Genomic DNA, 25,937 nt, shown 5'->3' with positions numbered 1-25,937 from the left:
ATTCAAAATGGAAAATGATCATTCTCCTTCCTTGAACCTCTGCTTAAAATTACTACTAATCAGAGGGATGGTGGAAGCTTTAACCATTACATTTTTACCACCTCAAACCATTAAGCAATCAGTGCCAAAACAGAATTTTAGGAGTGAGGAACAGAATTACAATATCAAAATAAATGTTCACTTAAACTGACAAAACATATATATATTAAAGTCACAATATGCTCTGTGTACTGGATCATCTCAGTTCCCTTTTGTTAAGCAGCAGTTCACTATGTACTGGAACTATGTATCCAAACCCAATATATTTATTTTATTTACTCCCCGTTTCTTCAAGAAACATCAGAAAATATTCAATGTTCCTCATAAAAACCCAGAGGCAAATTAGGCTAGGACTATATGATCAACTCAATGAGTATCATGATTGAATTGAAATTTGGATATGGATCTTCTAATACATTGCTTCCCAAGATGTCTTTGGACTATAGCTCCCAGAAATCCTGGACAGCATAGTTAGTGGTGGGGGCTTCTGGAAGTTTTAGTCTAGGAATATCTGGGGACCCAAGGTTGGGAACCATTGTTCTTGTACAGTCATTACAGCTAAGTAGGTACAGATACTGTGTACACCAGGGGTCAGGGAACTTTTTTACCTTTTACCCCCCAAAACATTTATATACGCCGACATTACCCCCTTGATTCGAAAGGAAGGAATTAAAAATATTATTGAATCTACACAGGCTGTGTACCGAACTAGCAGGATGCACCAAATTTGATAAAGATGTGCACTATTTTTGCTGGAACACATTGCACTCCAGCCATGGTGTAGTATGGGAGTAGTAAGGTGTCCAATGTGCCTAGCAAGTTGCATTAAATTTTTGCTAACTTGCAGAGGATCATTAGTGGCTGCCAGAGTGGTGCTAGCAATGACATGCTTGCTAGAGACAGGCAACGCAGAATTGGGGGGGGGGCTTTCCCTACCACTTTAATCATTCTATGTGTGGTGTGTGAAAAGGAACAAACCAGGTTAAAGGTCATGTCACCCACCCTGGTGCCACAGCCCAGTATCAAAGGACCAGTGTGCTTTTTTATCATCATCAATGGAAAACTCAACAGTGGCCAGAGGACTGGAAAAGATCAGTCTACATCCCAATCCCAAAAAAGGGCAGTGCCAAAGAATGCTCTAACTACCATACAATTGCACTCATTTCACACACTGGCAAGGTTATGCTCAAAATCCTCCAAGGTAGGCTTCAGCAGTATGTGGACTGAGAACTCCCAGAAGTACAAGCTGGATTTCGAAGAGGCAGAGGAACTAGTGACCAAATTGCTAACATACGCTGGATTGTGGAGAAAGCCAGAGAGTTCCAGAAAAACATCTACTTCTGCTTCATTGACTATGCAAAAGCATGGCAGAAAATGAGGACTTAAAGAACCTCTTAATGAGGGTGAAAGAGGAGAACGCAAAAAATACTCTGAAGCTCAACATAAAAAAAACCCCAAGATCCTGGGAAGATATGGAGGCAGTGACAGATTTTACTTTCTTGAGCTGCATGATCACTGCAGAGGGTGACAGCAGCCACAAAATTCAAAGATGCCTGCTTCTTGGAAGCAAAGCAATGATAAACCCAGACAGCACCTTAAAAAAACCACCTTCCCCCCGCCTTAATTCAGTTTCTCTTTTGCTTGACTGCCTGTTCATTTTCAGTTTTGAGTCTGTCTGTCTATCTGTCTGTCTCTCACACACACACACTCCATTTCCTCCCTCCCTCCATTTTCTCCCTCCATTTTCTCCAATTACATACATTTAAATAAGCCTGATGAAGTCCTCGGTCTCTCGCACCTTTCTTTCTTCCCTCCTTCCCTTGCTTGCTCCTTTCCCCGCCTTCTGCTAGCTCGCATCCACTTCCGGAGGAAGCAGTCATTCAGAAGCCCCGGATTGGCTGATTGCCTGGGGCTAATCCCCAGCTGGAACCTATTAGGGAAGCTTATCTCCCCGATCTCTGAACAAACGGAGCATTTAGAAGTCCCCTGCTGCAAGGAAGGAAGTAACAGGACGAGGTGGTTTACAATTTGAGTTTGGCTGCAGAGGGTGGGGGTGGGAGGGAGGGAGGGAGGGAGGGGGTAGCACTCTGCTCATTACCCCCAGGATTTTCACTTTTACCCCACGGGGTAATTTACCCCTGTTCCACAACCCATGGTGTACACAAATACTTAATTCCTTGTATATTATTTTCCCATGATACATGGGATCAAGTGACCACTAGATACATTTTATATTCAAATCCCAATAAAGATCACACAATAGGTATCTTTTTTTCTGACTAATGGAAGAAGGGCAAGAATCTGTTCTCTATTTAACAGCTCAATTAGCTCAAAAATTAATTCAATCAGCTCAAAAGAGGTCCACTGTGAAATGACTAACACCAGCTTCCTTGAGTGTCATACTTTGAAAGGAAAATGGGACATAAATCCAGTAAATTAAAGCCAGTAAAACTGTGTAATTCCATGTAATGTCAAAATTAAGGTAAGGAAAAAAGTATATTTAACTCACCTAAGACCCCATATTCCGAAAGAGAACTGTTGCATACAGTGTAGGGAGCCTGTTGTTCCCAGAGGTGATTCATAGGAACACAAGTCCTCTTGTCAACATCTTGATCATGCAGCACATGGTGGCGATGGCTATAAAGTTTTTTAGGACACAAGGAATTAATCAAAATATATTCGTAGGAAAAAGAAGCAGGATTTATGCACAACACGTTGTGCACAGAGCAGAGGGTTGGACTCGATGGCCTTATAGGTCCCTTCCAACTCCATTATTCTATGATTCTATGATTACTGCAGATTAGGATAACTCAACAAAGTAGTTCAGCATTATTACCCTTATTTTACAGGTGGACTGCTAAGGCTGAGGGATGGCAACTAGCTTAATGCCACTTAATGAGTTCAGGCTAATATGTTCAAACTAGTAATTTCTTGACTTACAATTCACACTTTAAAGACTGCAGTGCAACAGCTCTCCCATTTTTCTTATGTAAGATTAAGCTAATACCTAATGTTTAAAAATCAGAAGTACTGTATTAGCCACAAAGAAAGGTATTATTCATTACACCCAGGAGATCATGTGGGTTAACAATTTTTATTAGAATTGACTTTTTAAGGGGAGAGGTAAAATATTAAAGCTCTTCAATACCAAGCATTCAATTCTGATCACCACTTGACACCTTTTCTCTGCCACTGTAGGTTCACACCGGAGCTGTTCTTGTATAATGCATGAGACTTCAGATGGATGTGGTTATGCTCCATATAGTATGAAGTGTGGAAGCCATTACCCCACAGGGCTGCCTCCCCTCAAATTATAATTAAGCTGTGAAGTTCTATTACTCATGGCCCTGAGATGTGTGCAGTTTTGCATTGTGCGTCAGCTTCCACTTCCTTGAGTACTTCCTGCAACCAAGCCTTGAAAGATCTGAATCCTCTTCACTGCCCACCCCTCACACGTTCACTGCTTAGAGCCCTCTGGAGTTCCATTAATCAGCATTAGAATGGTGCACCAAGGAACATTATCAAAACAGAGATGACTGAAGTAATTACTATAATCCATTAACTCCCTGAGCAAGACTAACTGAGTGAAACACACCAATATGTTCAAGCTCTACCACCACTAAAGAAAGAAGGGCTATTACCCCGATAATAGCTATTCTGTGGCGCACACCTGCTGAAGCTGAACAAATTGCAGACAGAAACTCTGTTCTTTTGATGCATCTTAGCAAGGCCTGCTCACAACTCTAAATAGACACTAGCTAATATCATAAAGCCAGGGACCAACAGTGTGTCAGAGGTTAAAAGATAACAACTGTAGAAGGGAACCTTTTTTGATTGAAAGGGCTCTTTGATCTCCGTTTGCCTTTTAAAGTTCTTCCCGATCTCCCTTTTCGCTCCTGTAAAAGTGTCTTACAATGTTTGGAAGCTGTTTTAAATGATTGCAATGGTTAGTCCACCTCCTGAAACCTATGCAAACTGATTTTGGTGTTGTTCTGACACTTCGTTAATTTATGATGATTTTTTGTTTTTTCCATTGGAAACCATTAGACAGACCATCCAATGGTTTCCAATGGAGAAAATTCAAAAAATCATCATAAATTAACGAAGTGTCAGAACAACACCAAAATCAGTTTGCATAGGTTTCAGGAGGTGGACTAACCATTGCAATCATTTAAAACAGCGTCCAAACACTGTAAGATACTTTTACAGGAGCGAAAAGGGAGATCGTTGTGTGAAAACCCCCCATAGGAAACATCACTGTGTGAGGCAGCAAATTTAACAGAAAAAGGCATCGTTGTGTGAATTCATCGTTGTGTGAGGCACTCGTTGTGCGAGGCACCACTGTATTCACAATTAGATCAAACATCTCAAAAAGTCCAGCTACAATTTTGAAAGAGCTAAGCAAAATTTGCAAGGCATTTCCTACTAAATAAATTGCAGTTGGAACACATGGCTTACCTGAAAGTGCCTCTTTCTACATCCTGCCCACTTAGCCGAACATGGATACCTTCTTTCAGTAAAGACCCAAAAGCCATGTACTCTCCTAAGGCCCAGTCAACAACTCGGTTCTTTGTCATTTCCAGTCGACCTTTCAAAATTCGGGAAAGTCCTATTTATTGGGTAGAACCCGGAAGGAATGGGAGGGGAAAAAAAAGAAAGAAATTGTGCCTGTAAATCTCAACAGTTTATCAGGAACTATTATGAGACACCAATTCATTTATCTTTGCTTCAAAACCAGAATCTAGACCATTAAGGAAATACAAAGAAGACAGTAAACAAACAAAACCCTACAAAACTAAAGGATAACCTTGTCTGGATCTTTTTGACTCCTATATTGAATGCTCCTGTTAACCACAGCAATTGAGGCAATTATACTGAACTTCAAGACTGTGATCACTGCCCTCATACTAATAATGCTTCAAACAACTCATTTTCACCTATATCTCTATTTTAGCCCATTATCAATTATTTCCTCCATTGACATCGTTGCAATTTTCAAAGTTCCTACTCAGTAATCACACATTAAAATCCACTAAAATGAATACCCATTAGTAATGGTTTTACACCTAAAGTTATTAACATGTTTAATTTTTGAAAAGTAATATAAATTTCAATCAAAATTTTCACATCACTGGCATATGACTGAATGTTTAGATACACAATTAGTGCCTTACACAGATAAATTTCCATTATTCATTTTGCTTCATTTTTCTGGTTTTTTCTGTATTACCTTAAAAAATTATATTTGCATATATGTCAGCAGAATTGTATTATTTGTGAAATTAAGAACATAATAGTGCATATTAATAAAATTAAAAACCTCTCCTGCCTAATTTGTACAACAGCAAAATAAGCAAATCCTTGCGTCATTCATAACTGAAGCAAAGGGTTTGTCTTATTCATGAAACAGGCAGAGCTCTACAAAGCTTTTCACAAATAAGGCTTTAAACAGCTTAGGTAGTTTTGTGAAAGATGAATGACTTTGGGAAGGCATTGGCTATTTCATGAAGCAAGCAATATTTCGTTTTTTCCCCCATGAATGAGGCAATTTCAAAACTGCAGCATGGCGGATAGTTTTAAGCCCCCATTACCCTAACAACTGCCTCTTAAAACTCAAGTGTTTTACAGATGTCCATAAAGCACCAACCAGATGGTTCACTCTATGTACCATGTTACTCTTCAGTGTCTCAGGAATGTGTATGTATATCTAACAAAATACTTGCACATCAAAATGCACAGCTATAGAGGACAGAACTACAAGCTATATTTTTTATACAAGGCAGCCTCCAGATACTTCTTAATGAGTAATGATATTTGGATTTAATAAGAACATTTATGTTAATTACATGCCACTTGAACACAAAACATTCAAGATGTGTAATTGAAAGCACTGCTGTAATAGCTTCTTGGGAATTTTAATTCCATAAAACCCCTGTTGATCAATCTCAGAGGAGGGAAAATAAATAAAAGAAAAGCAGATTTGATCATCAAACATATTATTCAAATTGCATGCAGCTCATCTGGTAGTTTGTCATTAGCATGGCATAATGTGACTTTGAAGACACGGGTTTGAGAATGAACCATTTCTGGCTGTAGATTATAAGACAGAGTTAATTTATTGGCTCTGGCAGGAGAAGTCAGATACTGGCCATCAGAATAACATGCCTCTGTAGAAATATACAAGTGCCAGTAAAAATACATGGGTTCATTCAGTTGAGAACTCTTTTTCCCAATTTCCATGTTTACTTTTAGTAGTAAACTTTTTAAGGCCATCACATGAATTCATTTTTCTTTAAAGAATACATTATCATAAAACACAATGTATAGTTCATAACATAATGTGAACATAAATATGTAACTATATAAGACTATAATAGATCCAGTGGAAATGTTAAATCATGTAAAATCAGTTGATAGGCAATGATTCCTAAACAACATGGAAGCTGCCTTATTAATCACATTCAATGGGGAAAGTCAGCTTCTAAAATTAATTCAAATACTATTAATTTAACACTAATACAGGTACCACAGCTTCTCTCAAGATTTGGATTATGTTTGCCAGACCATTAAACTTAAGAGTAAACTCATTATTGCTTCAGTCCAGCAAGCCTGAACAATGATAACTTGCTAATCTCATTAACACTGCTTGTACTAACATTTAATAAAATTGAAGGAAAAGTCAACCATAAAAACTCCTATGCTAGCTGTAAAAGAAGTCCACTTGGACTATGTGTAACTCAACAACATTTTAGGGGAGAGGACAACAACTGCATCTCCTGTGAGCAAAGGAATGAGTGTTCCTAACACAAAACTAGCTCTTCTCACCTCCATGTATCTGAAATCCTTCAAGGGGTACAGAACTGGCTACATTTCCAATATGGTTCAACGTATCTTCAGGAATGCCCGTAGAAGGACAAGTCATACTCTTTGGTTCTCCATTGATATTAAAGAAACCTGGAAAAGGAGAAAATATATAGAAAATACCAGAAAAGAAGTGGAAAGATCTTGCCCATTCAGAGAAACCCAATTTATATTTTAAAAGTAAGAACAAGTGTTACTGTTCAAAATAAACAAGGGTGACCTACAATACATTGAAGTGTACTTCCAGCCCCAAAAAGGACTTTTTCCTGTTCCAGGACTTCAGGAACTCTGAAAAAAATATTTTAATATTTGGAGCCCTGTAGGGAGATGGGAGTCACCTTTTTCTTTCCACTCTCCTAAAGCCTTTCCATCTGTGCTTTATAGTGCTAAAAAGTTCAAGTTTCAGGCTGGCTGAAAGCCTTGCAGCTATTTTGTGGGTTGCAAAGGTCTCTTCAGGAATGTAGAAAATATATTACTTTGCCTTTCCTTTCTTTTGAATATTCTCTGTACAGTGCAAGTGGATGGGTGGGTGGTGGTGGTAATGTCATAGTACCCATCCCCCAACTCTAATCACCACCACCAGGATACTTAATAAAAGCTATTAGGATCAGGAGCAGACCACTTCTCTTTGAGGAGTCTACCTTCTCCATTTCCATTCCTCTTCTAAAGAATTTTCCATGTTTTCTTTTTAAAATGCATTGCAAATGTCACCACAATATAATATATAATCCCCACAACACAGGTGGGAACAGGGCACAGGAAAGCATAGCTGTGAAAAGAGCTCACGACACCTTGTTCCGTTCATTGATCTGGTCATATTGTTGGTAACAAATGTAAGTCTACTTTAGTCATCCTCTCATACTTCTTTCTAGCACTAACCCATCAAACAATCATCTGCAGATGCCTTGTGGTCAGTTACTGCATGCTACCAGGTTGGAGCAAAGACAGAGATCATAAACTGGAAGAGGCTTTAATACCCCAAAATAATATACAAATCCAAAGCATTAATAGCATTTTTAGTGAGTTATGAAGATACAGAGACTCAGTATGCATTTCAACATACAAAACTGAGGTTCGACTACTTCAGTCCAATTTTGGGATAGGCATTTCAGATGAATCTTTAAATCAGACTATGATTTTCATGAGGAACTGGAAAGTAAAACACTTCAAATGATTTCAGTAGGAGATTCATGTTTTATGCCACAGTTTCAACTTTTCTATTTTCTCTTTTAAAATGCTGTTGTGTAAAACCCCTGCCCTTCTCACAAATTTTTAAAAATACATTTATCAATAAAATAATTTGATTTTTTAAAGAATATAACAGGGGGGGGGCAAGACAGCTGCAGCATTATGATATTTTAAAATGTGCAGGCAAAAAAGAAGAAGCCCCTCAATTTAAGACATTTCCACCACAAAAGCACTTCCAGTTTGAAATGTTTCTCATCAAAACAGCCACCACATTTTACTCCTGGCAAACTGCAGAAGTCATTTTAGTTCAGAGACCAATTGCCACAATCCAGAATTAATTATTCTTAAATCAAAAGGATTTGTTTGAAAATATGAGCAAAAATACTGTTACACAATGTCATTTGCAATAACACTTCCTACCTGGCCAAGGTGAATCAAGCCAGTGTTTAATGTGTAGAATTTTATTATCTTTAGATCTAGTATAAGCTTCTTCACATATCTTATCATATTTTGCAATTTCCTCCTGTAGAACAGGAAATAAATCATATACCATAGTGCAATCAATGCATGAAATTAATTACAGCTATCATTCCACAAAAGTCATAGCGTTCAACCTTCTGTATACTACAGCAAGCGTCAACTATCGATAGAAACATGTTTGGAACCACAAGGTTTTTTTTCTTTGTTGTATCCTCCATCTCTGACTTCTCTCCTTCTTATAACCCTTCCCTTTCACATTTCTACTTTTCACCTGTTCTTTGGGGGGGAATCTCTAAACTAAAAAAGGACATTCTAATGGTACTGCTACAACTCAGATTAGATTGTAAATCCTAATCTGTCCACTGAAGGAACAATGCATTCGTTATCCATTGCAGAAAATCAAGAATGCATTAATATTCTAATACAGAGTAAGAAACAAGAAAAAAATTATTTAAAACAAGACAGAGGCTTGGTTTGAGTTAATGTTTGGTTAGCATCCTGTGGGTTGTTTATAAGCGACTAACCATAGTTTCATTTCACACACAAAGGACTTACTATAGCTTCCTTCATGACAAGTTGTTTGCTTAGTAGCTGGCTTTGTCCAATGTCTTCCTGATTATCTCACACTCAGGGCACCCTGTTCAATCCAGACCAGGCCTTTAGTCAGTGTTTCTCAGCCCTCAGTGAGGTAAGAAGCATCAACTAACTCCTATAAATATATATTGGTCTCTGTATTTATCCAGTCCTTAAGACAGAATCATTCTTATGCTTTAACAAAAAGGGACGCCGTAAGACATTTTGCTGCTGGAAGTACAGCCCTTCACCTTCTCCAAATTGAGATGCATAGTACTCAAGGCCACTCAAATAATTTGGCATCAAAAGCAGAACAATTTCACAAATGCCTCTTCTGCTTCCTGGCAGTTACAATACAATGGCCTAAATCCTATTGCACACATTTGCGCCTGTGCAAGCTGATGACCTTGTCAGCCATGGGCTTTTATTATTTATTAAATGTTTCCTATTCTACACCTCCAGGGAAACCTTTGGAGCCTCAAAATGGGGGATGGGGAGCCTTTAATGCCTGAAAATCACTCCAGTGGTCCTGCTGCCACGATTGGGACCATCAGCAGTGATTCTCTGGCACTGACATCCCTGTCCCTATCCTGAGGTTCCAGAAGACTTCCTCAGTTACAATAGATCCCAAAGCAGTAGTCAGCCACTGTCTGAGGTCAACCACTAACTCGGGACAGCTTACAAACAATTATAAAACATCATTAAAATAGAATCAAATAGAATCATCATTGTAATTATCAAAATATGTATAAAACAATCACATAATTAAATCAACAAATTAGAAGTTCAAGATGGAGTCAAAGTCTGCCAGCTCCGGTAAGGTGGTGGCTGGGTCGCGGGGAGCGCCATAATCCAGCAAGATCCCAATACCATCCCTGGCCGCAACAAACACGTGGAGGGCCTCCAGACCTGGCTTCACCACTGAAGAGCGCCTAGTAACCTCTAGAATGTTTCTATAAACAATGGCTACTCCCTCCCCGCCCCTCCAGTCTACCCTGGTGCTGGACTGGGTAACCGGGGGGACAGGTAGGGGTCAGGGGAACTCCCCTTCCCCACCTACCCAGGTCTCAGTTATACACACCAGGTTTGCATCCTCCTCCAGAATGAGATCTTGAATAATCTGGGATTTATTGAACACAGACCTGGCATTTAACAGCACCAGTTTTAGAGTGGAGGGCTGGCTGATCTGACTACCTCGAGACTGACGACTGGTCACAGCTCCAGAACAGTGAACAGCCTTCAAGCATCTGCTCACTGTTCCAACACGAGTAGGGGCTGTGCCAACACCATATCTCCCTCTACCTGTAATCACCCGGATGTTCAAGAGACCCCCGCTTGGGGGGGGGGGCAAGCCTTCCACTCCATGTCACAAGGAAAAAGAAAGAGAAAAAGAAACCCACAGAATACACTAAATTAATTCAGTGACACAGCCGCCTAGAGTGGACGAGTAGTCCAGATAGGCGGGGTATAAATCAAATAAATAAAATAAATAAAATAAATAATGACAATAACTTTACACAATCAGGATTTTGGCTGTGATGTCTGTCATAACTTTTCTTCTTTCTATTTATTCACTTTCTATTTATTTATTTATTTATTTATTTATTTATTTATTTATTTATTTATTTATTTATTTATTTATTTATTTATTTATTTTCTTTCTATTTATTTCTATTTATTGACCCATCTGAAATTGTTTAGATATCCAATGAATCTTCCTGAGAATCATTATTTTAAAGCATCAGAACTAGATTCTGATTTATTTCTTAAGTGCATACAAATGTGTTTAATTAAATAGTCTAGCTCAAAGAATAAGCAAGCTGTTCGAAATAACAGGGTTGGGGGGGTAGGGAGCAGAACTATTACAAAAACCAGCATCACAACATTCTGGCACAGTATACCTCAAACTCCTGTAGTGTGACAGTTCCATCAGCTATCAACTTGTCAGCATACTTTTTCAGCACAGGGATCTGTTTATGAATCTGCTTGTACATCAAAGGCTGGGTGAACATGGGCTCATCCATTTCATTGTGGCCTCGTCTTCGGTAACAAACCTAAACAAGAAAGTATTATTTTAATCAGCTTGATTAAACATAATCAACAGTCTTCATGGCTTTCTATGGAGACTCTTCTACAATTACAGAAGCATTACAGTTAATGTTTGCCAGCATTTTGTTCTTTATTTTTAAGAAGTGGCAACAGAGATATGTAGTGAGGTATAATTTAGCTGTGATGTTGCTTTAAAAAGCAATTCTCCCATGAACGTATACCAAGAGTTACTATTCTATATTTCAATCAGTAGTAAGTTATATGCACACAGATTTGTCTGGTGTGGCAGAATCCAAAAAAGCTGGAATTTCAAACAATAGGATTTTTCTTCTTTGTCTGGGTTCACACATTACTCTCTGCTTGGCAAAAACAGTTATGTTACACAAAGCCTTTCCTCCTCTGTATCTGCTGTAACATTTATTATTTACATTATCATAGAACAGTATGTGTGGTCAGATCACAGAAACCACCACAGTCAGACAGCAGAAAATTAATAAAACTGCAAAAGCTACAGTGTGTGTTTGTTGTGCACAGTGCAATCCTATACAGTGGTGCCCCGCAAGACGATGTTAATCTGTTCCATTGAAATCGCTGTCTTGCGAAAACATCGTCCTGGAATGCATTGAAATCCATTTAATGCGTTCCAATGGGGACAAATCATCATCGTTTTGCGAAAATCACCCATAGGGAAGCCATTTTGCGAAGTGCTGATCAGCTGTTAAAATCGTTGTCTTGCAAAAATCGGTCCCCAAAAAAACCCATCTTGCGAAGCACGGGCTGAAACATCGTATAGCAAAAATCGCCCATAGGAAACGATGGATGGATGGATGGATGGATGGATGGATGGATGGATGGATGGATGGATGGATGGATGGATGGATGGATGGATGGATGGATGGATTGTCCCAACAGAACTACTGGTGTTTGCCACAGAAAACAAGTCGAAGTAATTTACTCCAGCTGCTGACTAGCCCATTCAGGAAGTGGAGGCTGGAATTCTGTGGATTCAGGGAATTAAATATGTAAATATTTAATCCAAATTCTAACCTTGTCCCTAATCCTCAAAACTCTAGAATCCTTATGGTGTCATAAAATATTCCAGAACTCACACAGTGCATTTAAGAAAGTCCTAATGGATGAAGGTTTGTATACATCAATATGTTTCCCTATATGTAGGATATAGGGAAACAGGAGCATTTGCTCAAGTTTGTGTGTGTGTGTGTGTGCCCGTGCATGTGTGCGTGTGTGCGTGCGTGTGCATGTGTGTGTGCGTCACACACACTTCAAAACCTGACGAGTACATTTGACATGAACTTGAGCAAATGCTCGTTTCCCTGTATCTTACATATGCCTCAGGTATTACACAAAGAGCAAAAACATTTATAAGAAAGGTCTAACTACATGCCATATTTATGGGTTTCAGCTTGGATGCCTCAACAAACTCCAGTACTCTAGCTCTTAGAAGTCTCAGTGCTTCCTAAACCTGCCAATCCTGTCTTGGAGACTGTTTGTTCATGTAACTACTATGATTTTTTACCAGCTGTACATCTATTGACTTGGCTTTACAATATCTCGCTACATGACTCCAATACATTTTTTTCTATCAAGAATTCTAGACTGGTTTTACTGTAGCATGCAGGAACAACAGTGAGTTAGGCACTTACAAAGGAACATTTTTTTTCTGTCAGTATCCCCAGCAGCAGTGAGCTAAACTAGTTCCACAGCTTCAATGTGGTGAAGCCAGGTTGAAACAGACTTTGACATACATTTGACAAGTTGATACTGAAAAGAAATTCCAGGAGTAACCATTTCTCAAAATTAAATTTCACTGTCTACATTTGAAATCATTACATTCAATATAAACTTTTTCAGACAATGTTCAATTACATCAGTGCTGGATGTCGCTTTTGACTGATTTCTAGATGCTGCTAAGGAAAAGGAATAGTATGTCATTAACATTATATCATCATACTCAAACCTATTTCAGACATTGTACAAAGATCAAGATTCAAATGTCACTGTGTACACCTAATTCAGACATCACCGTGTATGTAAAGGACCATGCCAGTTCTTGCCCACTGGAGCCCCTGAAGTTCTTTTATGAGAGGCCTAAAGGGCTGTGTTGTAAAGCAAGTGCCCCAAAAGTCTCACTATGAACATCCAAGGAAAGTACTATGCAACATTTTGGATCACCTCTTGTGTAAAAAATGACAACACTTACCAAATCTATAACAACATCCTTATTAAAAGTGTTTCGCCATTCTGCAGCTACGTTGCACACATACATTACTGCTTCTGGATCATCAGCATTCACATGAAAAATAGGTGCATTCACCACCCGAGCTACATCCGTTGGATATGGAGATGAGCGAGCCATTCGTGGATCAGTAGTAAAACCAATCTAAAATGCAAGACTTCAGAGGTAGTTTTCAATGCCAATATCTCCCTTCACCCACCCACTCCTTTGTTGTAAGCACTGAAATCCAGATTTTGCTCAATAGACAAGTTATATGGTAGAGTCATACATATTCATAACAAGCAAGTTTAGTCAAATGTTGTATGCCATGACAGCAGTATTCTTTTGATGCTGGAGAAAGAGGACAATAAGCCTTAAGGTCAGCAAATGGCAATTCCTGGTCATTTTGGATGAATATAATAAAATGTTTTGCCTTCCAAACTGAGACTGACTTTGCATTAACAGCAAAAAGCTTGACTTTCAATCCCTTGTGATGTTTTCTCTAATTTTTTTATAGTTTATTCTCTCAAAGCCTGCCTCTGGCCACAGTGTGACCCTTTGCTCAATGGTTGGGAAGTGCATCATGTGTTGTACTCTCTATAATCAAAACCACAGAAAGACATGCCACAGAACATTAATGAAATGCAGACTTCTCCAGATATGCTCTACTTTTTACCTGATTGTTGACCACAACGTGAATGGTCCCATTGGTGGTATATGATGGAAGATCGCTGAGATGAAAGGTTTCATAAACTACTCCTTGTCCAGCGAAGGCGGCATCACCATGTAAAAGTATAGACATAACCTAAACGGTCAGGAATTTAAAAATAAAGTGTCTAGTTACTATCAGTTGACACATTTTAAATGAAAGTATCAATAATGTTGCTACTTGAGTCAGATCTGACATCCAGAGGGGGTTTCTGGCCTCTCAACTGAGAGGTGCTGAGTGCGCACCATCTGCTGCAATATAACTTGGTAGCAAGACATTTTGCTGGATATGAGTTATGCCATGCTCCTGCCACTTCTCAAAAGAGCACTTTAACAAAATTAATTTATGACCAGTACAGTGGGGTCTCTACTTAAGAACGTCCCTACTTAAGAACAATTCTACTTAAGAACAGCTCCGTTTGCTAAATTTTGCTTCTACTTGAGAACAGAAATCCTAGATAAGAACAGGAAAAAAAACCTTTCCTGCTCTTTTTTTAACCTTAGGTCATCTTAGGTTAAAAAAAATTCTCCCCCTAGTGGTAGAGTACGTATTAACCAGCTTTGCATTAGTTCCTATGGGAACTAATGCTTCAATGTACGAACGCACCTCTACATAACAAAAAAACAGCCAGAACGGATTAATTGGTTTTCAGTCCATTGCTTCAAAATTAGCTTCGTCAGAAGTGCTTTTAACACTGTTCCCTGACCTAAGAAAAAAAGAAAAAATATCCCCCTCTAGTGGCAGAAGGCGGAATAGCAGCTTCCCATTAGTTTCTATGGACGGAAAAGAGCAGATACGGATTAAATGGTTTTCAATGCATTCCTATGGGAAATGCAGATTCTACATAAGAACTTTTCCACTTGAGAACCACCTTCCAATACGGATTAAGTTCTTAAGTAGAGACCCCACTGTACTATAAAGATCTTATATACACGTAAGAGACATCCACTTTAATGCATAGTGCTTTCTAATGCATAGAATGGGCCTATCCCAAGGTCTCACGTAACTGTTTCAGGATCAGCTCAGCTGAAGCAAAAATGTAGTTTGAAAACTGACACTGTCTATCTCATTTTTAATAATTGAAAATTACTGTAAAATAGATTATTAAAAATTAAGTTAAGGAAGCATTATTATCTACCTTCTTCCCCTCAGTATCGCCTCGGTAAAACTGCTCAGCTTTGGTCTTTCCTTGTACAACAGGATCAACTGCTTCCAAATGAGATGGGTTGGCCACAAGTGACAGGGTGATCTTTTTGTTTGTTGCACGGTTAATTCTCTCGTGGTACATTCCTAAGTGATATTTTACATCACCAGATCCCTAAAATAAAAGCAAGTATCAAAGTTCATGCATGCATACCACCAGTATGGCTAGATTTGGCCAAGGTTTGTTTAGCTAGCCTCTGATCTGTTTGTACAGTGGTGCCTTCCAAGACAAATGCCTCGCGGGACGAAAAAATTGCAAATGGGTCTTGTGAGTTTTTTGTTTTGCGAAGCAAGTTTTCCCATAGGAATGCACTGAAATTTAATTAATGCTTTCCTATGGGGAAAAAAGTCACTTACCTGGTAGTAAGACCAAGTAGACTAAGCCCCACTCCTCCTTGGTAGCCCGGGGAACAGCCAGACTCCAGCGCCAAACAGCCACATGGCTGCTGCCTCTTCAAAATGGCTGCTGCCTCTCTGCTGGTTCCCGACGGTCAGCTGTTCGGCGCTAGAGTCTGGCTGTTCCCAGGCTACCAAGGAGGAGCGGGGCTTGGTCTACTCAGTCTTACTACCAGGTAAGTGACTTTTTTCTGACTTTTTTCCCCATAGGAACACATGAATTAAATTTCAATGCATTTCTATGGGAAAACTTGCTTCAGAAAACAAAATTTTCGCAAGAGGGCATTAACCGTGGAATGGATTAATTTCATCTTGTGAGGCACCACTGTATGTTTAAAGCTAAACTAGCCAGCTATGGTTTAGAACAGTGGTCCCCAACCTTTTTGACACCGTGGACCGGTAGGGAGAGGACAGGTCCGTGTGTGGGGAAGGTGGGGCATCCCACCCCATGGTCGCGCACATGCACAAAGGAGTGGGGGTGCTCATGCAGGCACACACTCACTTGCATGCAGGCACGGGATGCTCGTGCAGGTGCACACACTCATACACACATGCGAAGGAGCAAGGGCACTCGTGTGGGCACACTTGTGCACATGCGCAAAGGGAGATGCTCACAGGGGTGCATGTGCACACTCATGCACATGTGCAAAGGGGCTGTGTGAGTAGAGTGCATGGGTGTGTGTGGGAGATCTGTCTCCGCGGTCCAGTCCGGCCCAGGCCACAGACCGCCACAGCCATAAATCACAGTCTGTTGTGACCCAAAGCGGCTCACAATAATTAAAACTGCAAAACAATAAGCTTAAAATGCTATGCAAAACTATATTTTAAAAAAGTAAACATTATTCAAGATTAAAAATAATTCTAAAAACTTAGCAACAGGATCTGCCTCCTTGGCGAAAAGTTCTCTCTCCCCAGCTGAGTCACCAAGCTCAGCAGCAACTGCATTCTGGAGGGGTGTTGGTAATGGTACCATGCGTGTGTTTACTCATATCCGGTGAAGGACTGTATTAAAAACACACTTTTGCAGCAAGTTATCCCAACAGTTCAACAGATGTGTAATTGCAGAATATACGTATGAAATGACAATAACATAAAATAAGAGTTTTATCTCACTTCATCAGCTGCTTCTAGCTTTGGATCAAACTGGCAAAAGATCTGTTCCAGCTCCTTTCGGATAACATTAGCCAACACATTCAGCCTTCCTCTTGGAGAAATTAAACATACACACAAAAAGACCAGAAATTAATTACCAATGCAGAGAGCAAAATCATATATATGTATATAAAATTACATACACATTTCTGTGGATGCTTAAATGCAAAGTTCTGTTGCTGTGGTTTAGTATTACAACATTCCACATATTGACTATATTGCCCATTATTTTCCCCCACAAATTTTATTTTCATCAATTTTGCGTAGATAGCACCTTAAAATTTTAGCTCTACTTCCACTGCCTCACAATAAAACAAAAATAAGGAAGGAAGGTAGGGTGTTTGCATGTGTTTCATTTTGTGTAAGTTATGTACCTTTCTTTTTTCATTTAAGTAATATTTTCAGTTCCTAAAGAAAAGTGGTTTTTTTCCTTAACATTCCCTCTTAACTCTGCTGGTAACCGTTTGGACTTGGTACTATTTCTCTGACCTGCAGTATATATTATATTTTATGTCTGTAATAGCACAGCAAGAAAGTGTTAGTTTAGCCCAGGATCTCCTACTAAACTTAATGGTGGATAATAGATGTGAACCCAAGTTTCTGCAGATGAAGTCACATTTACTAACCACTACTCTGCCCTTTGCTAGCTCACTGTTTTATGCTTATCTGCATATCTCAATAAAGATTTGGGTACTGGAGGTACATTTCTTATATCATGTGCCCAGCTAAAACAGCATTCTGTAAGCCATTACTGATAGGAGAGAGCAATTCAAACAAAACATTGAGACTTTTTAACAGATTGTTGAACTAGGACCACATTTGACAGACTGACTGGAGACCATATAGACTTCTTCTTTGCTAAATGTGAAAAAGATTGGACAGATACTTTTAATGTTATAGTTTGTTTTAAAGAAACGTTCCCTTTTTTCTCCCTGATCCCATTTGCTACCTTTTTCAAATAGAAAGGCAGCAGAATAGAATTAAGAAACCATTGAGAGAGGAACCACAAAGTTCGAGAGATGCAGAGAAAGAGAGACAGAACCAAGGGAAAGAGAGTAGCCAGACAGAGAAGAGGAAGCAAAATAGAAAGTGAGACAATGGACTTCCGGCTTGACGTCGCGACGAGACAGCAGCAGGAGGACAGAGCTCTGTCCCCTGGGTTGAATTTTGACCTGTTTGGGACACCCCAGGGTGTCGGAACCACCCCGGAGAGGTGGTGAACTGGGGGGGAAGCCTGTTGATCACGGGGGGGATGGAGGTCATCCCATTTGATCCAGGAAACTCCCTAATCAGCCAACAGGCAGAAACAAGCAGCTTGGGCTCGCTTGCAGGTCGTCGGCAGCCGGCTAAAAGAGGCAAGAATTAGCTTTCTGGCATCGGTGTTACTATCGGGTGAGATATATTTTTACAACTAATTGCTTATGATTACCCCTGGAGAAGACAATTCCTATATACAGAAAAAAGAACCTGCTATCAATCTCAGTAATTATAAAGCGGCAAAAAATCTGGAGAGAGGGATAGCTGATGGAAAGAAAATAATTTAAAGATTAATGGAACATTAACTATTCATTCAAATACATTTAAAATATACTTCAAGAATATTATAATTTGGTGTTATAAAGCTTAAGAAATTTTCTCATAAGTTATACTTGATAAATCTGGACTTTGTTTTGGCTACTTGAAGTCTTTTGGCATAAAGCCCAGGAAAAGTGACCTTGAGTACTCTACTGTTGCTTAAAGCTTGGAAATCTGTTTATTTCTTTTTGATTTTTTTTATGCCTGGCTGGAAAAATAAACCCTAAAGTGGACCTTTAAAAACTGTGCCTTGGGAATTCGTAAACCTGTGGAATTAGGCCACCAGGCCGCGGATGCAAACATTGCATTCTACCCTGGTACTTTGGGGGTTTACATTTGGTTCAGGCCTATTTAGCCAAAGCGGACTTTTTGAAATGACTCTGGAAACTTGGATATCTGTTTAGCCGGCATCAATCTGCCAGGGATCAATTAGGATACAGATACAATCATCGACTGGACTGTGAGACTTGGGGACTTCGAATCTTGGCTTAAGCACTTGGGCAGCTGGAACAGAATGGCACAACAAGGACAATTTTGGGATGAAACAAAAGCTGCCCTTCAAACAATACTAGAAATAGTGAGATCCCATTACCAAAAGGCAAAATTATTCAATCAACATCTGAAGAATTATAGTCAACAAGTGACAGGGAACAACAAAGAAGGAAATGAGAGTGTTCCAGATGATGTATGCCAATCAAAACAGGAGCTGGAGGAAATTAACCTAAGAGAAATGTCAGTCTTGGATCAGAGGAAGACAAAGGGACAAAATCAGCAAAATTAACAACAACAAAAAAAGCCTGGAAGATCATAGACCAAGTACATAAAGAGTTAGTGGACATAAATCAGATGTACAAAATGGTTTCAGAGTACATGAAAGATGGCAGAATGCTTAGAGACACAGAAACACAAAGTGAAAAAAGAGAAATGAGAGAGGGAATTACTTAGAAAGATAAAAAGGGAAAAACAAGAAGGGGCCCCTTAATGTTAAAAAACATGTATATATTTAATATCAAGAATTGTAAAAGGGTATATCCTTTATATTAAAAAGGAGAATTAAATTGAAATAAGAGATCCCTAATCAGGGTAAAGATGTAATATGGTGGTTTTTCATTTTAGGTAAACTAAACTAGATATAAAGCTGGGGCATGGATTTGGAACCACCTTTAATAAGAATGCTATTAGAAGACCTTGAGAATATTGTATACTATGAAAGCAATATTATGATAGTAGCCGTATTATACATCAAAATATGTACATGAATGGTTTGAATGTTTGAAAGAAGTTTGGAATTTGGGGGATAACTGGGAAGACACTGAGATGTAAAAAAACAAATAATTGTAAGCAAAACATATAACACGATGTTTGACAAGCACAAACCAATGTAGATAGATTGAAAAACTAATAAAATGTGTGTTTTTTTTAAAAAAAGTGAGACAATGGAAAAGAGAGAAGAGACACAGAGATATAAACAGCTCCACTGGACTGTTTTGTGATCACAGAGATCTGAAGGACAGATTACTCACTTGCAACTGTCGTTCTTCGAGTGGTCATTTACAAACACACAACTGGGTTCTGTACCTGTGCAAACATTCTTCATTGCACCTTCCAGAGCATCTCCTTGAACTCTTAAGTCGATAATGATTTACAAAGGTCCAAGTTTAAGACCATATTGCAACTCTACAGGTGTTCTGTATATCAATCCTTCTCATGAATGCTATTAAAGAAGTCATCTACCTAGCTGGAATACCTGATATTTGACAGCAAATTTACTTTTTCAATGTCATAAGGTTGTTTTATCATATTCACCACCTATTTAGGGAAATGCTATGAAGATATTATACCACCTGTTTTAGGATCTTTATAACACACAGAGTTCAGATGACTTTCTAAACTCTTTGGTTCTTGATAAATAGAAGGTTAGAGCCCTCTTCACATCTAAGGTATATAGTCCTTTTTAAGTCATTTTGCTGTGATGCATAAAAAGTTGGTAATATCAGCAGTTGAAACATATGAAATGATCACTACATTTGGGAGGTAGAATATATCAGTATATAAGATCACTTTATCTTTGCTAAACTGAATATATGGTGGACCACATCTCAACACAGAAATTTCACTTGGTCTTCTTTCTGAAGTAACAGAAATTAGGAATGTTGTTTTGAAAATCACTAATCTTGAATCTGTGTTCTTTTACTTAGCTTCTCAACATCAAAGACAGGGGCCAAGGTGTTTCTGGTGGCTTCACATCAGAGTATTTTTCAACCCCTTTAAGAATTTATTTAAATCTGGATCTCTAAATAGTTGCGATGATGGAGGATTTTCAGGTTGATAAGCTACTACTGCAAGTAAGTACACTTTCAAAGATGAAACAGACAATCCCAATTGCTTTAGGTGGATGAGAAATGTAAGAGTAACATATAGCGAAGCTAGGTTACTACTCCCATTGATTATGTCATCATCATAGGCATCCTTCAGTCTCGAGAGACTATGGTAACATGCTCTGAATCGAGGAGTGTCCTCTCCAGAGCATGAAGCCCGGGTAAGGTAATATGGAGGATAGGCTGTTACCCAAGCTGCAAATCCCCCCTCTCCACATTGCTGAAATAGTCCAATGGAAAGGCAAGAGCCAATACAACTGGTTCCAGCAATGTCGCAGGAGTTGGCAGAACGACACATGCTGCCTTTGGGACTCCAGCTCCGGATTTTGCCTCGAGGTTAACTCCTGAAGCCTTTTCCATGAGTGGATATAGCCACAAGGCAGTGGAGGTTTGAAATTGGAGTTTTCCTTCTCCTAGATGGGCTGCCTTCCATGGCTGACGAGCCCCACCTACCCGGCCATTGATTATGTATATTCCATAGATTTCTTCCTCTTGTAGCCATGGTTTTCATGCTTCCTGCTGAATATACTGTATTTGTGGATTATTCTCCATGCAGTCAACTTCAGTTGCTCTATATCCAGATGCTGTATTGATTTCTTGTGACATGTTAGGAAGTTGTAACACATTGATAATTTTATTCTGTCTTTTGCCATCAGCAACAGAGTAGTGAACCATGGCTGGCATGGCCACCATGGAGTTATCAGAATTACATCTGATTTGTCTTGTTTGATCTTGACTATTGTTTGATGAATCAATGGAAATGGGGGAAACATATACATAAGGCCTCTGTTCCCAAAAATTGTGAACACATCTCCAAAAGAATGCTTCCTTCTGTATGCCCATTAACATCTTGCATTTCCTGTTGTAAGAAGCAAATAAGTTTGCTTTCAGCTTTCTCCATCACACATATACCTGTGTGTATATTACATATATTTGTTGAGACAATTCCTACTCGTGTGTTTGTTATTGTTCTACTCAACAAATCTTTTAACTGTCTTCCCCAGTGACATGATTTGCTACTGGAAATATGTGCTTTATAATGCATCATTCCCATAGAAGTATTCAAAGGTAAAAGAGGCTCATTGATGCCAACACCTGACACTGTATCACTACTGTTGTAAGTATAAAATCTGGATCTAGTGGTAGTGAAATAACTGTGAGGCTATTGCTTCTGCAACTGCCATTGATATCTGAATTAGAGAGTACAATGGTGCCTCGCTTAGTGAGTGCCTCGTTTAACGATGTATTTGCTTAGCGATGAGGTTTTTGGAGCGATCTTGCACTCCGTTTAGCAATGTTTCCTATGGGGAAATTTTTCATAGCGATGTTCGGGACCTTGCTTCGCTTAGCGATGACAGTTTAGGTCCCCTTGTTTCACTTAGCGATGTCCATTTTCGCTATTTTAAGTGTGTCTTAAAATGTTCAAAAACTGTTTAAAATGCTTGGAATAGTTAGTGCGCCCTGTAAAACCTTTGCAAACTTATTTTGACTTTGTTCTGAGTCTTCGTTAATTTTTGGTGAATTCCCCCCCCCCATTGGAATGCATTGAACTGTAGGTTTGACAGCAGGTTCCAAGCATTTTAAACAGTTTTTGAACATTTTAAAACACTTTAGAAATAGCGAAAACGGACCTGTCAAAACCATTGAAATGCATTTAAACCTATTCAATGCATTCCAATGGGGGAACCGCGTTTCGCTTAGCAATGTTTCCTATGGCGATTTTCGCTTAAGGATGGTAATCCATTCCCATTGGAACAGATTATCCGGTTTTCAATGCATTCCTATGGGAAATGGTGTTTCGCTTAGCGATGTTTTCCCATAGCGATGTTTTTTTGGAACTAATTAACATCGCTAAGCGAGGCGCCACTGTAGTTGCTTTTTATAAGGTGTAGGTTTTGCTTATTTGTTTAGGTGGGGTCTCAATATTGAATGAGAACTAACAAATGAATGATGTGATAGTGATTTGGCCAATTTCTTTTTGCCTTACTGTTGTTTGTAAGGTGAAGGAAACCTTGATTTTAATTGATTCATTGTTTGGCAGTGCATTCCTTTCTGAAATGGACTTTTCTGACCACAGTATCATGGGGATCTTTCTTTTAAGTATGACCTATTTTCTATATAAGCCACAGGAGAATGCCAGCCCATATTTTTATATAGATACGGTGGTAGACAAAAAAAATGGAGCAAAATATAGGTCTGCACAATATTGAGAGTCCATTGAATGAGAGCAATATCACGGTGATTGTCAGTGTGGTATTCACATCAATTGTGAGTTCGATCTCCTATCTCCCCTCTATGAAGATTTTGGAGGAGGTGATAAATCTTGTGCATGTCCTTGATTTCAGTTCTCTTCTCCATGTTGATTTTGGAGGGGTGTTAAGTTTTGCACTAGCAAAGCTCTTGAAGTCAGGAGCTTTGGTGAATGTTCTTCATCTGAAAGGGAACCAAAATTTTATCTTTCATCTTGTTGGTCTGTGGCAAATTCCACTGTCTGCAGTACCAACAACTGCAGATGTACCTGAGATGTCAAAGGCTTATCCTTTTTCTTTGACTTTTTTCATTTGTATGAGTTATCATTTGCTGAGCTCTTTTACTTTTTCATTATGACAGTCAGATTTTTGTTGTTGATTTCAGAGTTACCGTTGAAGTCGACGAACTGGTGTTGTCCTCTGCCACAGTTGTCTGTGCCTGAGTTGGTAAATTTTTAGATACAGATTCAATTTTTAAAAAAATGTTTTTATATTAACTGGCTGTGGTGTTCCCATTTATTTATTTTTAAATTGTATTTTTATTTTTTAAGCTGGGGATAGGGTAAGGAATATAGAAGGTAAGGGGAATGTGGGAGGGGAGAAGGGGGGAGAAGGAGAACATAAAATATACTGTCATCAAATCCTGTTGTACGTGTTACAATATAAAGTCCACTTTTCACTTTTCTACAGTTTGATTGTCCTTCCAGATACCTACTTGCAGTTACTTCTTAGAGCTTGATTAACATAGAATTAATCTACTGACTCGAGCCATTTATATAATAAATCCCATTGTTCAGTTGCCTTTTGTATTGGACAGTCTTTCAACTCTTCTGATAGTACATATATCCATTTCTGCCGCTTCCCAAATCTTCTCCAGGAGCTCCTCTTGTTTCGGTATCTCCAATTTATTCCAGTTCTTAGCATAAAGAATTCTGGCTACAGTGACTATATATATACAGTAACTAGATAACTTTTTGTCTTATCTATATTATCTGGTATAATATTCAGTAAAACAATTCTGGGGTTAATGAAACATTACAAAGCAATATTTTGTAACAAAGTATGTACTGCTATTCAATACTGTTTTGCTTCTCTACAAGTCCACCACATATGATAAAAGCTTCCCTCTTGTGCTTTATACTTCCCGTACACATTTGACACCTCTTTATAAATCTTTGACAGTTTTTTCAGAGTCATATACCACCTATAAAACATCTTATATATGTTCTCCTTAAAATGTACCAATTTTGTGAGCTTTATATTATTTTCCATATTTGCAACCATTAATCAGTATCAATATTATGCCCTATATTTTGTGCCCACCTAATCATACACTCTTTTACAATCTCATCTTGCATTTTAGTTTTGAACAGTGCTCCCATTTAAAGAGTCTGCTGTATTCAAGGATTTTTCCCAGTGGTATGACTTTAAAAGCAACTGGCAATTTATCAGAGTCAGTTTAGTACATCCTCTGCAGATTACACAATTGTTAACTAAATTAGCTTTTCCTAAGCAAAATAAACATTGGTCATTTCTATGTGCCTGAGGTATTTTTGCTGCGTAGCCAGAACAATATTTCATTAAAGGCACTGAGGCCATAAAAGACAGGTTACTTACCTGTAACCATGCTTCTGCAAGTGCACCTCTGTGAATTCACAAAATAGGGTTTGACAGAGACTGCGCTGGTCCTCTCAGAATCTTCTAGAGCTTTTGTAGAAAAGTAACAAAGTTTATCGTTGCCCCTATTGTGCATGCTCCACTTGCCTCAGCCTTCAGTTCCATTTATCCACCACAATAGCCTGAGCTTAGCACAGACATAGTCAGTGACGGATAGTGGGGAGGCTAGGTGGGATGTGTGAATTCACAGAGGTCCACTTGAAGAACCATGGTTACAGGTACAGTAAGTAACCTGTCTTTCTTCATCGTCGCCTCTGTGAATGCACACAATAGGGTGACTAGCAAGCTCACTTACCGGAACGAGGGCCATTATTGTAGAACAGAGCTCAGCACAGCTCTCCCAAAGTTTGTCTCCTTGGCCCAGAGGTCTAACCTGTAATGAGTCACGAAGGTTGACGCATTGGACCAAGTGGCTGCTCGGCGTACATTGACACCACGTAGCAAGGCTGTAGATGTTTCAACAGCTCTGGTGGAATGTGCTCTAAGACCTTCAGGAGGAGTCTTGCCTAGAAGTTCATAGGCCAGAGAAATAACAGAGACAAGCCATCTGGAGACAGTAGAAGAGGAAATAGGGAACCTTTACGTTGTCCATGGAAACAAATGAATAGTCTCAGTGAGGTACGAAAGTCCTTAGTTCGTGAAAGTTAGTATGCCAAGGCTCTTCTAATGTCCAGAGAATGAAGCATGCGCTCAATGTCCGTTGTGGGTTCAGGAAACAAGGTTGGCAATATGAAGGGTTGATTCTGGTGGAAATCTGATACAACTTTAGGTAAGAAAGAAATGTCGGGTATAAAGTAACTTTATCTTTGAAGAATTGAAGATAGGAAGCATCAGATCTGAGAACTGCCAGCTTACTCGCTCTCCTGGCAGACATAATGGCCACCAAAAATAAAGTTTTCAAGGACAACAACCGAATGTCATACGATGACATGGGTTCAAACGGGTGGCGCATAAGCACGCGCAGAACAAGTTGAAGAGACCATTGAAGTACAGGAGGTTTAACGGGTGGTCGAATATTTGATAGGCCCTTCATGAAGGATTTGAGAGTAGGGTGGGAGAAAAATTGAGCCGAATCTGATTCACGAGGTTGGAAAGAAACAATTGCAGAGATGTAGACTTTAAGGGTGGATAATGCCAAACCGGTCAAACAAATAACATAAGTATTGGAGTAA

The 25,937-nt window shown here is 39.0% G+C and overlaps 1 protein-coding gene across 6 annotated transcripts in view; it reads right to left on the bottom strand.

Moving 5' to 3' along the window:
• OGDHL (oxoglutarate dehydrogenase L) overlaps nt 1–25,937 on the bottom strand; it is a 109,459-nt gene that overhangs the window by 32,777 nt on the left and 50,745 nt on the right. For all 6 annotated transcript variants that reach the window (XM_072995073.2, XM_078391017.1, XM_078391018.1 and 3 more), the window contains 9 exons: nt 16,848–16,938; nt 15,274–15,453; nt 14,103–14,231; nt 13,412–13,591; nt 11,043–11,195; nt 8,509–8,611; nt 6,865–6,993; nt 4,498–4,648; nt 2,549–2,676 (listed from right to left, as the gene is read on the bottom strand). In XM_072995073.2, coding sequence (XP_072851174.2) covers nt 2,549–2,676; nt 4,498–4,648; nt 6,865–6,993; nt 8,509–8,611; nt 11,043–11,195; nt 13,412–13,591; nt 14,103–14,231; nt 15,274–15,453; nt 16,848–16,938 — 1,244 coding nt within the window. The remainder of the gene's footprint in view (nt 1–2,548; nt 2,677–4,497; nt 4,649–6,864; nt 6,994–8,508; nt 8,612–11,042; nt 11,196–13,411; nt 13,592–14,102; nt 14,232–15,273; nt 15,454–16,847; nt 16,939–25,937) is intronic.

Source organism: Pogona vitticeps, chromosome 3, assembly GCF_051106095.1.
Source record: "Pogona vitticeps strain Pit_001003342236 chromosome 3, PviZW2.1, whole genome shotgun sequence".
NCBI classification, from domain to species: domain Eukaryota; kingdom Metazoa; phylum Chordata; class Lepidosauria; order Squamata; family Agamidae; genus Pogona; species Pogona vitticeps.
This window is presented reverse-complemented; position numbering and strand designations above follow the sequence as displayed.